Source organism: Gavialis gangeticus, unplaced genomic scaffold, assembly GCF_001723915.1.
Source record: "Gavialis gangeticus isolate Ggan-Ray unplaced genomic scaffold, GavGan_comp1, whole genome shotgun sequence".
Taxonomy (NCBI): Eukaryota; Metazoa; Chordata; order Crocodylia; family Gavialidae; genus Gavialis; species Gavialis gangeticus.
Window position 1 is genome coordinate 828,980 of NW_017729016.1, and position 14,234 is coordinate 843,213.

Genomic DNA, 14,234 nt, shown 5'->3' on the forward strand with positions numbered 1-14,234 from the left:
TCCCTTTTAAAAAAAAAAAAAAAAAAAAAATCGCAACATTGTTGAAATGAAGGTGGTAAGATAAAGTGGAGGGAAACAGGGAAGGAGCTGCTGTAGCTGCAAGGGCAGGGATGTGGGAGCAGGCAGTGCCAGATGGAAGAAGCAGGCCAGCCATGCTTGAGCACACAAGAGGGAAAAGGGAGTCAGGTCATAGGTACCTTTTGTGAATGCAACAGGCCCAAAGTAGTTGGTTTCCATCACTTTTTTGTCCACGTCCACCCCCGTGTCCAGGATCGTGCCTCGGTAACTGATGCCCGCATTGTTGATCAGTATGTCCACGTGACCCAGATGCTTCAAGATCTCTTCAGCAGCACTTACAACTGTGTTAGTGTCAGCCAGGTCAAAGACCACAGTGTAAGGTTTGTGCACCTGTGAACAGATGGCAAGTTAGCAAACGGGCTGCTGGCTGTTCTGCCACACACTTCTACTTCTTGGAGGGAAGGCGGAGATCTACTTCTCTATGTTGACAGCGCAGAAAGGAGCACCCAAAGCCTCTCCACATGCATCAGACTAAATGTTTATTCTCTTTGGTGTGGTTAGAAGAACCTAAAGGCACCAACATGCAATACTCCATCTTCCTCCACAGGTCTTCCCAGCATGCAGTGCTTTGTATAGATTTGAACAGGATGGTGTCCACCTCTTGTCACTGCTCCAAAAGTAGAGAAAGGACTGCCACTGGCCCCTTTGTAGGTCTCTCTGGTCCTCCTTCGGCCACCTCCATGCAATGTGTGGTCATTCCTGCATTAAATTCTCATGCCTTTAATGCCCCATAAGGAGCCATCCCATAGAAGCCTGTCAAGAAAAGTCCCTTCTCACCCACACCCTGTAAACAATTCTATTGTCAAACTACTGGGGATTTGAGACACTGAATCAGTAATGCTAAATGCACACATTCTGGGATTCACCCTGAGAAACAGTTACACACAGCAAAGTCTTCTCAGCACAGACTCCAAAGTGAAGGAACTTCTATACAGCATAAACAAACTCTTTTTCTTTAGTAATAAATGACTGGACCTTTATCAAGGTACTCTAATTCACCTAGAAATTCAGGGCCATCTAGCTACATCAGCATTAGAAAGGCTTGCATGGAAGAAGCGGAGACACAGAGCTACTCAACAGGAAAAGAAGACTGGTACCATCTTCTGGCCTAAGAGCACAGCTCCAGATTCCCGTGTTGCTAGTTTAACCTCAGCAACCTGGAAGTACCGACAGAGGGTGAAGACACCAAACTCCCCTCTCCTCATTACACTCTGCTCACTCCTTCAAAAGGCGGGTCTGTGGGCAGAAGGGGAACTAATGATACAGCTTAGGGCATCAACTCCATTTTGCTCCATCTCTGCACTTCATGCAGGATCAGGGTGGAGAATATCGCAAGGCTGCTTTAAACTATCTTCACACCTCCCTTATGCTGCTCTCAGTTGTGCCAGCTGGCAACTGCAGCACAGCGGGGCTGGCATTGTGCCACGCACTTCTCCCTCAGGCTGCTCCCAACACCTTGAGGAGGATCTTGCTTGCTGAATTTGCTGATGCTTTATTACAGGAAGAAACGAGAGATGTGCTCAGCAAATCCTAATCCAGGCAGTTGCAGGGGGATTGGGCCTGCCCTGACTTCACCAGTCACTACATCCTTCTGTTCAACAAGCTTTAGAGGTAAGGATTCCAACCCAAATTCGAGCCAAAAATGTTGCTCTGCCAGACCAACAAGTGGGAGGTGTGGGGCCCTGCACCTTTACAGGACCACAGGAAAGTAGGGATGGAAGGGACCTCATAAGGTCATCTAGTCCAGCCCCCTGCTCAAGACAGGATCATCCCTGATTAAACCATCCCAGCCCAGTGTCTAACTTGCTTCTGAAAATTTCCAAGGATGGAGATCCCACAGCTCCTCCATGTAGTCTGTTCCACTCTTGTAGTCAGAAAGTTCCTCCTAATCTCCAGCCTAAACTTTCCCCAATGCATCTTGAGGCTGCAGCTCCTAGTCCTGTCCCCTACAGCTCCAGACAAAAAGCCCATCTCCATCCTCTTTATAATCACCCTTCAGTTATTTGAAGATTTATCAAATCCTCTTCAGTTTTCTCTTCTCCAGGCTAAAATAACCGTAATTCTTTCAGCCCTTCCTCACGTGCATGTTTCTGTGAGCAGTCCCAGGCCACTCAAGTTAATTTCCAGCAAGACAGGACACATTAGTATAACATGCTCCCAGCAAGACAGCTAAATGCTGGTAACAGCAGAGCTGTGTGCCTCTCATTACTCAGCACCTCACATAGCCCACAGCAACTCTACATTTCCTGCAGCCAGAAGACCTGAATACCAGCAGCCCATTCTTCCCTGCATGCTTACATTCTTTGGGTGGTTGGTCATGGCAGAAAGCTCCCGCACCAGGTCCTGGAGTCTCTCGCTGTTTCTGCCACAGAGCACGAGCTTGGAGCCAGTTATGTGGAAAGCCTTGGCACACTCTTTGGGAGGGAGAGAACAGAAGAGAAAAGCAGATGTTTTAATGCCAAGTGTGGATTTCAGAAGCATTTTATACCTGGAGGTCTGCTGTAAAGATCTCACTGACAAATTCAGGATAGCTATGTCAGTTACAAGAGACCAAGCCATCTCTCAATCAGTGCCATTAAACCCTTTCAAACTAGAGCAAGATACCACTATTAAATATATGGCATAATGAAGATGCATCTTAATTTATCCATTTTCTACACTGCCCAATGGTGTTAGTCCCACCAGAGAAGACTTAGCATAAGAGAGAAGCTATAGCAGGCAGCTGGCATGATTCCTGTTTCAATCATGATTGTCTTGCTCCTCCCATGCATTTGTTATGTGACCGCCAAGTTTGAGAACCTTGGGCAAAGGACACATTTATATTTAATGAGGACCATTTTTCTTCTTGTGTGTACATAGTATGTAGCACCATGGGAAAGGCACTTAAGTGCTACTCCTATGGAAAGAATCACCTGGCAAAGCTTTTCTAGGCTCTTGTTAAAAGTAGAGTATTTCAACATACCAAGAAACAAAACATCCTTCAGTGACATAAAGGGTGTAGGGGAGGTGGGAAGGCCCAAAACAAACAGACACAGGCTTCTTGAGGCATCTGCATTAGCCTGGGCTTTGGGGAAAGGGGCTGGGCAATCATGACTAGCTGCACCAAATCAGTGTGTACTAGTACAGCTGTACTCTTAAGAACACTTTATTCTGCCCTTGCCCTGCCCTAAAGTTTGCAGTTCCTTTCCATCTAGCTACAATTATCCCAGCCCTTAAGTCAAGGTCATAACTTCAAGTTAATGGCTTTCCTTCCCTCTCAGGGCCAGTAATGTAACTCTCGGGAGGCATAAAAATAACAGCCGTAGCAGTTGCTGGCCATTTGCACTACTGCCCCCAGCAGTCACCACTGTCCAGGACACAAGAGCTGCTCTGTTATGCCTCTGTTCAGAACAGTTTATCCCCAGCAGGTTTCATATGCTTCAGCATGGCTTCACATTCTTCTACACCCTCTGAGCATGACCTAATAACTTGAGGCCCATACTGCTGGGGACTACTGCATGATATCACAAGGTGCGGACCAGCATGTAGGTAAGAGTAAGTGTCAGTGCTTGTAAATAGCCTTGAAGGAGAAAAAAGACTCAAAAGAGGGTAACTTCTGCATGGGCTCTTCTTGCAGTGGAGCTGAAGGGGTACAACAGACCTCACATTTAAATAGGAGACGAAGTACTTTGGACTTGGACCCTTTTCTCTTTATAAGCTGAAAAGCAAAATAGCAGGGAAAAGATGCCTAAGGACATATTTCAACTGCAACACGCATGCTCGGCCTGTGAAGGTCTCTCCTCGGACACCAGGTCTGTCAGTCTTCTAAACATGAAACATTACACCCGCCAACTACTTCTTGCTCTTCGGTTCTAACTGCCCAAGGAGGTGGGCATTCAAAATATTCTGACCATGCAGCTAGTGAGGTTGGTGTTTCTCCAGGACAGCTCTTCACACAAGAGTACATGCACAACCTGCCCATACGCCCTGGTGGGGGATCACAAGCCATCAGAAAGGATGCTATACTCTCAAGAAGTCAAGGCTTTTCTGGGAAGGATGAAGGAGCACATCTAAGCAAATGCATAACCTCCCCCACACAAAAAACTACTGAGTTAGTCTTCATAGCGGGTAAAATGCCTCATGTGTCATGTGCGCACAGTTCCTGGCTCTTGCAACTGATGTGTACTACCTGAACAGGGCTGTGTGTCAGGGGGAAGGTGGAGTACTTGTGGCATCAGGCCCTTTAGGTGGGACAGACGCATGCTGCAAAAGAGGGTAGGACAACTGGAAGCACAAGAGAAGATGGGAACAGAGCACCAGCAGGCAGGGCTTTCCAAACGATCTGGTATCCAACCTTTCCAGCAAGATAGGCAAGACTCACCTTTCCCCAGGCCAGACGTAGCCCCTGTGATCACCACCACTGCGTCCTGCAGGTAGGCTCGCATTCGCATGCGCTGCAGCAGCCTGAAGAGGCCAAAGATACCCACACTGCCAATAAGCAATGGGATGATGACAGTGCTGGTGAAATCCATGAGCTTCGCTTTCTGAATGTTCTTCCTAGAGCCGCACAGTTAAAACAAGCAGAGCATTACACAGGCTAGAAATCTAGACGGTCACTGAGCCTCTTTCTTGTTAGGATGTCTAAGCAGATTTGGAAGCACGTCTGTCCCCTCTCCCTGCCATCCCAGCCCTTCCAGTGTGCATCTTTAAGGGAACATCCAGCTCCTGCATGTAGACCCTCCAAGTGGTACAATCACAAATATCCATGCTAAAAATCAAAAGGCAAAGTTGAGTGTCACAACACGACATGGTATTGTCTCAGATATTTTAAGGTACTTGGCTACAAAATAGCCTGAGAGGCCATTTCCAATATCCCCCTTTCTACCTTATTGGATGTTTTCTTGTGCACAACAGTTGGACAAAAGTGTCCTTTGGCCCGGAGAGTTTCTCCGCATGCCTGTGATGCTATACAAACATCTGAGACTTTTCTGTGGGATCTATCACCACCATATGAAAATGGCAGACAGATCTGGAGCTTCACAAGAAACATTCCCTTCAAGCAGGTGATTTGTCAACTACTGGAATTTTTCACATCTCCCACTAAAACAGCAGTGCCTGTCAGAAACAGGTAATCTGATTCCACAAGCCAGGGGTCTGATCATCAAGGAGCCTTCAAGTCTGCCTCTAGTAATTAGTTTATTTTTATACATTTCCTTAGTAGCCTATGTTCGAACAGACCAAACTCCAGCTTGCAAATGAAACCCAAACCATTGGTATCTGCAAAGACCTGGCCTAACTCAGGATAAGATTTGGCTTTGAAACACATGTACCTAATTTACTAGCTAAGCCATTGCCTTGAAGTGAGTAAGTTATGGTACAGGTCACTGCATCCCCACAGCATAAGCAATACCTCTGCTATAGGTAAAGGTTGACAAACTTCCCACCCTAAGCCCTGATTTTTTTTGCTGTTTGGTATCAGAGTGAGATGAGACCATTTTTAAAAAAAATCATCCACTGGAATCCAGAAGTTATTTTCAGTCACACAACAGGTACAGCCAGACTCCAGCATCAATCCCTCTTCCTGCAGTTTCAGCTCTAAAGTGCATTTCTTGCTAAGGCCTGATCATGCATCTTATTTAACAGTTAATATCCACCTTGAATGTAGAACGGCAGGCTCATGAGCTGGGCAGTGATCAGCAAGGGAACTCAGAGCACCAATCTGGAGTAGCTCCATATTGCTGAGAGCCTGACAACTTTTACCCCATCTCTTCAGCCCCAGGCTGCAACTACTTTTACCTGACAGCTGCATGTGACGTCTCCAAAAGCAGTCAGTGCTACCACTCCCCTGAGGTGGGGGGCTATAACAAACTAACACCTGGGGCTGAATACACACGGGATGCTGCCCAAAGGGAGAGACCAGGAGTCATTAAGTCTCCTGCTTGCCAGTGTAGCCCATGAGATGGGCCACACAGTACTGCATCCCCCACCCAGCAGATCTTAGTCAATGGCAAAAGCCTGCCAGAGATTATAAAACAAGTGCAAACAGCATGAATCACTCCTAAAACCATAGTGGAGAAACTGTGTCCTTATGAGAAGCCAGAAGCTACTTGAGACTGGACTAATAGGAGACATGGACATGAACCAGCATGGTTTAAACTTTACAGGTTACTTCAGGTCAGATTTTCAGCTCCTGTTTAAACATACGAACTGTTTTCAACAGGAGCTGCCAGGTGCTGCCCATTTCACCTACGTGCCAATATTGGAGTTGCAGATATTTTGATGAAGTTCCTGAACCTGTTTCCCCACATGTAAAATGGGAATAATACCCTTTTAACCCACCTGTTAATCACTGTGGGCAAGAGCTTCTACCCCCATATCCTTCTACACCTCTACGAGTCACACTGTACAACTGGGCAGGAACAACTCCCCAGTGTTGTCTGCAGCACAGCTGTACAAAGTTCTTGGGCGAAACAAAGTCCAAGTTTACCCTCAATTACCTGACTGTGAGGATCAGCCACCCTGTGTTCTGCCCAGCATCTAAGCTGCTTTAATGTTCATGAAGCACCACCTAGTTTTTGTCTCGTAGACTTTTTCTATACCCTGCTCATTTACAGCCTTCATTGTGTTCCTTTTCATTTCCTCTCTGCACTAAATGTTCCCAAGCTTCCCAGATAGAAGCTTGTCCATGCCTCTGGCCATTTCTGGTTGTCTCCTGATATCCTCCTAGGACATGAAGAAACTCAGAAAATTGAGCTTGTCTCCACCACACTGAGTCGCTGGCAGAACTCTGTATTGGCAACTTCCAGTCTAGAAAGGAGCCCCTGGTTTCGATGAGTGCCTAAACACCTTTGTGAAACTGAGCCTAAGTAACTGCCTCCCACAAAGAGAGGGCGATGAAAGAAAACATGAAGGAGAAACCTGATGAAAGAAGGGGGGAATGAGATCAAAGTACTGGGCTGAAACAGAAGGCCTGGTGGCCAGCCAATGACTGGGAATGAGATTCCATGACCTTGAGGCCAAGAACAAAGCCAGCCCCAGCTGAAGCAAGCTTCAAGGATTAAGAAAACCTGGCAAGCATATCAGGACAACCAAAGAAGAAAGAATTGCCCATATACTTCACACCTGAATTTGCAGGTTTTACTTTGATCCACAAGGATCTCTTTAAAACACAAAAAGTCCCCACACCAAACAAGTTTTAAATGGACGGTATTAAACAAACACTGAAAAGGAAGGCTGAGAGATCATGCTGATAAGGGGGTTGTTTTGGCTTGCACAAGCTTTGCCACCTTAGATACCAAGTGCATCTCATTTGGAGTGCTGGTGTTTAGTGAGAATGGCAGCACTTCGGCAAACATTATTACCTCAAGAGAATAATAATAAAAAAAAATAACCCCCAACGAAACACCGATAACTAGACCAGCAGCTACCCCTGCTCCTGAAGCACATGAGACCATTGGCTGGTGAAAGCTTCTTGCGACTTGCTGTTTTTTTCCACTCCTGATTTTTGAGTCCAATAACAGCAAAGGCAGCACCATCCCAACAATGGATAAGAAGTGAAAACTACAAACCATCTTGGAAACATCCGTGCCCGAGGAACAATGGTCTTGGGTCCCACGGTCAACAGAGACACTACCTTAGTCCACCCTGGGTCTCTTGGTACTGGAGAAAAGTTTCCCCCAGGCACATGTGGCTCCAGGTTAGTGAACTCCATTCGTCGTTCTAGAGTCTATTTTTCTAGGGGAGAGCAAAGGTCCTGCATTCAATCAAGAACATCACCAGGGACCAAGAATGGCAGCAGAATTTAAAAGCAGTTAAAGGACTTGCCCAGCAGCCCCAAGGAATGGAGAGAGACAGTGTGCATGGCCTGATGGCTTGCCATTCAGGAGATCTAGGAGGTAGCAACACTCTCCAGGTCAGCTGGGGCTGGAAGGTTCATGCAAGGAACTTTCTTCATTTCTTGAGAGATTTTCATTGACTAGGTGACAGCTTGAATGGAAAACACTACCCCAGCATCATGGTCAGTATATGGAGTGGCAGGAACTGTGTGGACCCTACTCTGTAGTCTAAAAGAGATCAGCAGAGGTGGCTCTTGCTAGCTACCTGCTAGAAGAACTTCCTGAATGGGAATGAATTCTGTGGTTCCTGAAAAACAAGAATCTCTCTCTGTGTGGGTGTGCAAAGCTCCTATTAAATATCAGCTCTTTCAGCTTTTAACGGAAGCCTCACCTAGCCCTCAGTGGTTGGATGCAATCTCTCACTAGCAACATGCTGCGAAGGAAAGGTCCCAAAAGCAGCAGTGAGGCATGTTGAGGTATCTCCATATCAGCATGGGGGGTTGAGTCAGAGGCCCAATCAAAATCCAAGGTTTGCTTTGCCACTTTAGAAGAAATAGCCATAGAATAGACTTTCCATTAAAGCAGGGGAGTCGGATCAAGGTGTGCTGTTCTGTATTCATACGAACAGTTTCCACTTGAACTACAGTCTTTTTGCTGATACAAGGTAAAAAAAATACAGTCTATGGATTTTTCTGTATTACAAGATTATTTGGTGGAGGGGCCGAAATAAGTCACTGCTGGCTCCACAGGGGGAGGGGGACAGAGACAGGTACAGGCCAGGAATCAACAACAGCTTTATTTAGAGCCACAAAATGTTGGGCTGGGATACTTTAAAGGTTGGGGAAGAAACTCAGAGCATCAAAAACTCACATTTCATCAGTCCTAAGGCAAAATAGCCAGGGACGCCTTGGGCAGAGAAAAGACCATGACCTATATATTGGCCCCTTTGCTTAATTTAAGCTATACTGGATGTCCCCCAGGCTTCCAACCTGAAAGTCTGAGATGCCACAACTGTGGTTCCAAGATGTGGCCATCCAAGATGCTCCTGAAGATCCTTTTCCTGTGACAAAGCTTGTAATGCAGAATCACATGAAGAGGGGAAGACACTTTCATAACTGTCACCAATCACTGCTCATAACTTCAGAACACCCTCTTCCATCCCACAAGACAGTAACATTTCATTTGACTGCACAGAGTCTCAGGGAGGAAAAAGGACTTTGTAGAGGGGACAGTGCAAAAATGTGGCAGAGGATATAAACAAACATAAGTGACTGGAGTTTGAAGTCTAAATTCAGTGTATTGAGCCTTTTCGAGGGCTAAATAGCATAGAGCAAGTCACATCCACACATGCCAATTAAAAATGTTCCCTTCAAAAGAGATGAGCCCTTAAGTCAGGAATGACTTCAGATGGCACGAGAGGGCTAATTATCAAGCCCAGAGAGGACCTGATAACAAAGCAGCAGAAACAAGTTCAGGTACCGAGGAGCTGAGAGAAAATGCCAATGAAAGACAAAGAGGGAGAAAAAAAGAGCCTTCCCCTCACAAACACCTATTCTTTAACCACAGCACCTAGAATCAGATTGCTCTGCAAGTGACAAATGGAAGCAACTGGGAGGCTATTTTCAGAAAGTAGGTGTCACTTAAAAAGGGAAAAAAGAGAGAGAGAGAGAAGAGAAGCCCCGTTTCCCATGGAAGCGTTGTATGAAGAAGCAGCACCAGCCTGTACCTTGTTGGCAGCTGCCTTGGGTCTGAAGAAAGCACAAGATCCTACCTTTTCGAAAGAGCTCCCTTGCCAGCAGTGGCTCCTTGTGCTGGTGTCTCCCTCTAGTCTTCTGACACTGAGCAGACTGATTTAAATCAGGTAATGGCAGGGATCCAAGCAGGCGCTCTCAGTTCAGCATGAGCATAAGGTGCCAGGAACAGCCTCTAAAAACAAACCTCAAACACTCTGTGACCTTTGAAATGGGGGGGAGCAGGGGGGAGGGTCATACTAACCTTTCTGATTATATGCGCACAGGGAAGATACAGAAAAAAAGTACATTTTATGAAGAGAGATCAGCCAAATTTTCACACTGGTAACTTACAGTGCTGGCAAACTCAGTTGCTAGGAAGGACTTTATATAGTTTACATGAGTGATGAAAGAAATGAACCAGCTGAGTGTTTTGCATGTATGCTCATGTTCAGATCTGTAATGGAGGAGGCAACCTGCACCTGGTGTACACTACATTTAAGAGAGCGAGTTATCTCCTCCCTTAAGACAGAGAGAGAGAGTATGTGTGTGTGGGAGCACGCAGCTTTCAGATCAGATAATCACTTTCCCCCCTGAACCAAACATTTCTGAAAAAAGTTTGAATCAAGCCCAAAACTAACCAAGATTTTAGAAACTGTATGGAAGGATCCAGCATCACCAATTAGACTATTGCAATGACCTAATAAAACACAAATAGCAATTTTTAGATGGTGATAACTAAATTCCTGTACAAGTCCTCTGAAAATGACAGATTGAGTCTCTAAGACCAGATCAAAATCTGATAGGAAAAAGACACACTGATGTAATAAACAAAGTGACTGGATTCATCTAAACTATGAAGTTGCTGAAATACAATAACTTGCACTTACATGCCAGCATTCATTCCAAAGGATTGTATGAACTGAAGTGATACCAAAACTATCCTAATAGGATCAGGCATCACTGAGATCTCTGGGGTGGAATTCAACAGTGAGTCCACAGAGGGCAGTACCTCAATACAATGGAAAAGAAAGCCCTCTACCCAGCTGAATAGGCATAAGTTGTATTGTATGCCTCCAATAACAGCAAACAAGTATTTTCTTACTTTTAAGCTGTCTGTTGAGCTTCAAAAGCCTCAAGTGAATACATCTTGAATATGCTGCCCACCTTCCAGGCACGACCAAAGCCTTGAGTTTTGGTAGGAACTTTTGCTGCATTGTGCTTATTGCTTCATATAAGCTCAACATAACAAATCTCCAGATCAGAGAGAAAGGGAAGGAAAATGGAAAAGAAAAAAAAAGTACCCAGTGTTTTCAGCACCTGACATGGTACCAGATTGGGAGTATGGATCAGATTGTTCTTAATATTTCATCTGCCCTCACTTAAGCCTGAGCTTGATTTCTAACCTCCCTCCTCTTGGTTTCCAACCTCCCTCCTCAGCTCCCTGCTGAGGTACCTGGGGTACTCCACCAGGTAAACCAGAACAACAGAAAAATCAAAGCATTCAATATTCAAGAAAAGTGTTTTGCTGAAAGAATTCAAACAAAACCTGTAACATTACAGGGAAATCAAGGCAATTCCCATCTTCCCCCCCTTCCCTGCTCTCATAAGGTTGGTATCTAATGAACAGAACAATAGTGTAAGGAATTGGCTTGAAAGCCCAGGAAATTAAACTTCTCTCTAGTCATAGAGCAAGTTATTGGATGGAAACAAGCAGACCAATTTCCATCCATCCTTACACATTATCTTGCCATCCTTCCTTACTTCAAAGGACCATGTGATGGGTACAGCCCCTTCAGCTCATTCTGTACTTGGTCCCTTGACTAAGATGACCAAGAAAAATAAATCATAGTTGTCCAATGCAACCAGCTATCCCCAGCCTAAGCAAAGGCCAGGCCCACATTCAAAGGGGCTTGCAATATAGCTAGAGTAGCAAGCCTGGCTACTGAAAGCACAGCTTAAACCAGTAAAGCAAGTGTTTTGGCCCAAATAGCTTCTGTTGGCTCCTGGAGCAGAAATACACTATGCCAGGTAGAAGCACTCCTAATGCATCTGTACTAGGACTTCTTCTGGCACAGAAATGTCTACACACACCACATCCATAACTAACATTATTATATTGGCTAACATTAATAACAAAGATCTGGCCTTGATGCAACTTCATTTCACCTAGGCTAGTGAACAGCAATCAGAGAGCACTGACTTTTGGTCACTACCACAGACTTGGAAAGAATGTTCCTGGTAACCTGGAGGTTAACAGTGCCCTTATCCCAGTACCTCTCCCATCCATAACCTCAGAACTTTGTTTCTACTACATAAACTTGTTCCAAATTTTGCTTGCCAGAACCTGTACACCCATCCCTGACCTGGAGCAAAAAAGACCATGCAAGCAGACCTCACCTACACAGTCTCCACCCAAAAGCAAGCGTGTGGGAAGGCATACGAGAACTGACAGCACTAGATTACCAGGAATAACTTGCTCAGAAAGGTAAGAAGTTTCCAGCAGGGAAACCAGGACATACAATTCAAACTCTCCACCAACTTAACTTCACTGACTGCCTACACAGTCAAGCTACTGTTTGCCTTGCAGCAGCACCACGCAGAGGCAGGGAGAAAGAGGCAGCAGCTGTTTGCAAGCAGCTTATGTAGCATGCAGTAGACGTGTTGCCAGCAACGCTGTAATTCAGGTTGCCTCCAGATTTATGATACAGCGTAACTAAACTCCAAATTTAAAACAACACTTTGCAAAACAACTGCATGTGCTGATATTGGTTTGGTAGGATATTTGCACGTTAGCAGTAGAGAAAGACGTTTCTTTCTGAAGACGTGTCCTGACTCAAAGTTCTTCAAAATTGGGAGTGGGTCTTCCTTAATAACTTTACAGCACCTCACACAATAGGATCCAGGCTTGACTAGGGCCTTTACATGTAGAGCAGGGGCTCCCAATCTGTGGTACACATAACACCAGTGATACACAGACAATCTGTCAGTGGTGCACACTAACAGATTTATTATAATTACTTTCTGTGACACAAATTTACTGCTGGTACTTAAGGTTGAACTGAAACATTTGTTGGTGGTACTTAAGGTTGTATCATTTTAAATTGGTGTTGCGCAATTTGTCAGAGTTTGGGAACCACTGATGTAGAGAAGCACCTTGCTGGGGTGATCTGACCCCAGCACTCTTTCCTTCCCAGGGCAGGGGGTTGGAGTCGATGATCTACTGAGGTCCCTTATGACCCTAGAAGTCTATGAAATCTAGGAATACTACGTTATTCACAATAGTCTATTTTTAGTAGCCTGTTTTCCCCTTTTTGTAGTTAAAGAACCAATCCCCACTGAGATACTGCAGTCACAATTCACAAATATGCTCTTCAAATGTCACACCTAAAGACACAACTAGTCAGTCCCTTTAATTTTCCCAACACATTCTAATAAGATAAGCCAACAGATCTAGCCAGATCCACATCCATTCCCCAGCGGCATGGGCAACTGGTGCCCCCCCCAGCAACCAGGGGGAGGGGGTCCCCCCGTGGCCAATTGGGAAGCGGCCGCAGCACTACATCTGGCACTCCCACTCCCCAGCCGGCACTCGCACTGGGGGGGGGGGGCCAGCATTGGCACTCCCACCTGCCCATCGCCCAAGCAGGGAGCGTGGCCTGTCAGAGGGTGCACCAGTGCTCTCAGGGGGTGCATGTGCACCCCCTATGCGTCACCACTGCCCAGCAGTGCCCCCATGCCATGCCAGTCTCCCTGCCCACCCCTGCAGGGCGGCAGCATTTACTAAGCCCCAAGTCCTGCCTCCAGACTGTTGTTGTTTGTCATCTGCAGTTGGCCACTCTGGATAGCGCAGGACATCCATCTAAGTAATGGTAGCACTAAGAATACTTTTCTGCCACTTTCCCCACTTCCCTGCTCTCTGATATCAAATGATAACAAGAATATCATTTTTTTGCCTCTTCCCCCCACCATGATCGCTGACATCGGCCTGCATCAGGCTCGCTACAGGGCAGCGGTTCCCCATGACAACCCGCAGGACACCGGAGAAGCTGTCGGGGGACCAGACCAGCCAGCTCCATTCCCATCTCCGGATACTCCCCATCCCCTTCTCCCTGCAGCCTTGCCCCTAACTGTAGGCAAGCAGGCAGCCAAGAGAAAAAAGGGACATCCCTCCTGCACTGCGGTTCTTTAGGCCCAAAGCCCCTCGCTGGGAGCAGCCCCCCATGTGGGACACCATTCCTGTGCCGGCCTCTGTGCGGGCGGGGGCGGGGGGGGGTGTCTGGACGGGGAAGGCCGCCCCCCACCGCCAGGCACCCTCCAGAGGCGCTCGCCACCCAGAACGAGGGCGAGGGCAGGGGCAACCCCCTCCCCGGCTACAGGCCCCGCTCGCAGGGCAGAGGAGGCCCCCGAGGCCCGGTGCGCGCGGGGGAGCCGGGCCCAGCCTGTACCTGCCCGCTGCTGTCACCATGGCCACACACGGAAGCAGGCTGACCAATGAGCACGCTCCGCTCGTGACCTCCCACCCCCCTGGAGGAGGGCCCTACGAGAGCCCGGCCAATCACAGCACGCGTAGGAGCGGATGTTGCCGGAGGGGAAAAGCAGTCGCTCTTCC

At 46.8% G+C, this 14,234-nt stretch overlaps 1 protein-coding gene across 4 annotated transcripts in view; it reads right to left on the reverse strand.

The window, feature by feature from the left end:
• The window catches only part of DHRS7B (dehydrogenase/reductase 7B), an 18,150-nt gene extending 3,993 nt beyond the window's left edge, over window positions 1-14,157 (reverse strand). Inside the window, exons 1-5 of one of the 4 annotated variants that reach the window (XM_019512641.1) lie at window positions 14,071-14,086; window positions 12,364-12,569; window positions 4,439-4,614; window positions 2,377-2,492; window positions 198-408 (exon numbers count right to left, since the gene is read on the reverse strand). In XM_019512641.1, the coding sequence (XP_019368186.1) occupies window positions 198-408; window positions 2,377-2,492; window positions 4,439-4,589 (478 nt within the window). In that variant the 5' untranslated portion in view covers window positions 4,590-4,614; window positions 12,364-12,569; window positions 14,071-14,086. Of the gene's footprint in view, window positions 1-197; window positions 409-2,376; window positions 2,493-4,438; window positions 4,615-7,625; window positions 7,792-9,663; window positions 10,716-12,363; window positions 12,570-14,070 lie in introns of those variants that run through there. The other 3 variants (XM_019512638.1, XM_019512639.1, XM_019512640.1) reach the window with 3 other exon arrangements.
• Window positions 14,158-14,234: the final 77 nt, after the last annotated feature.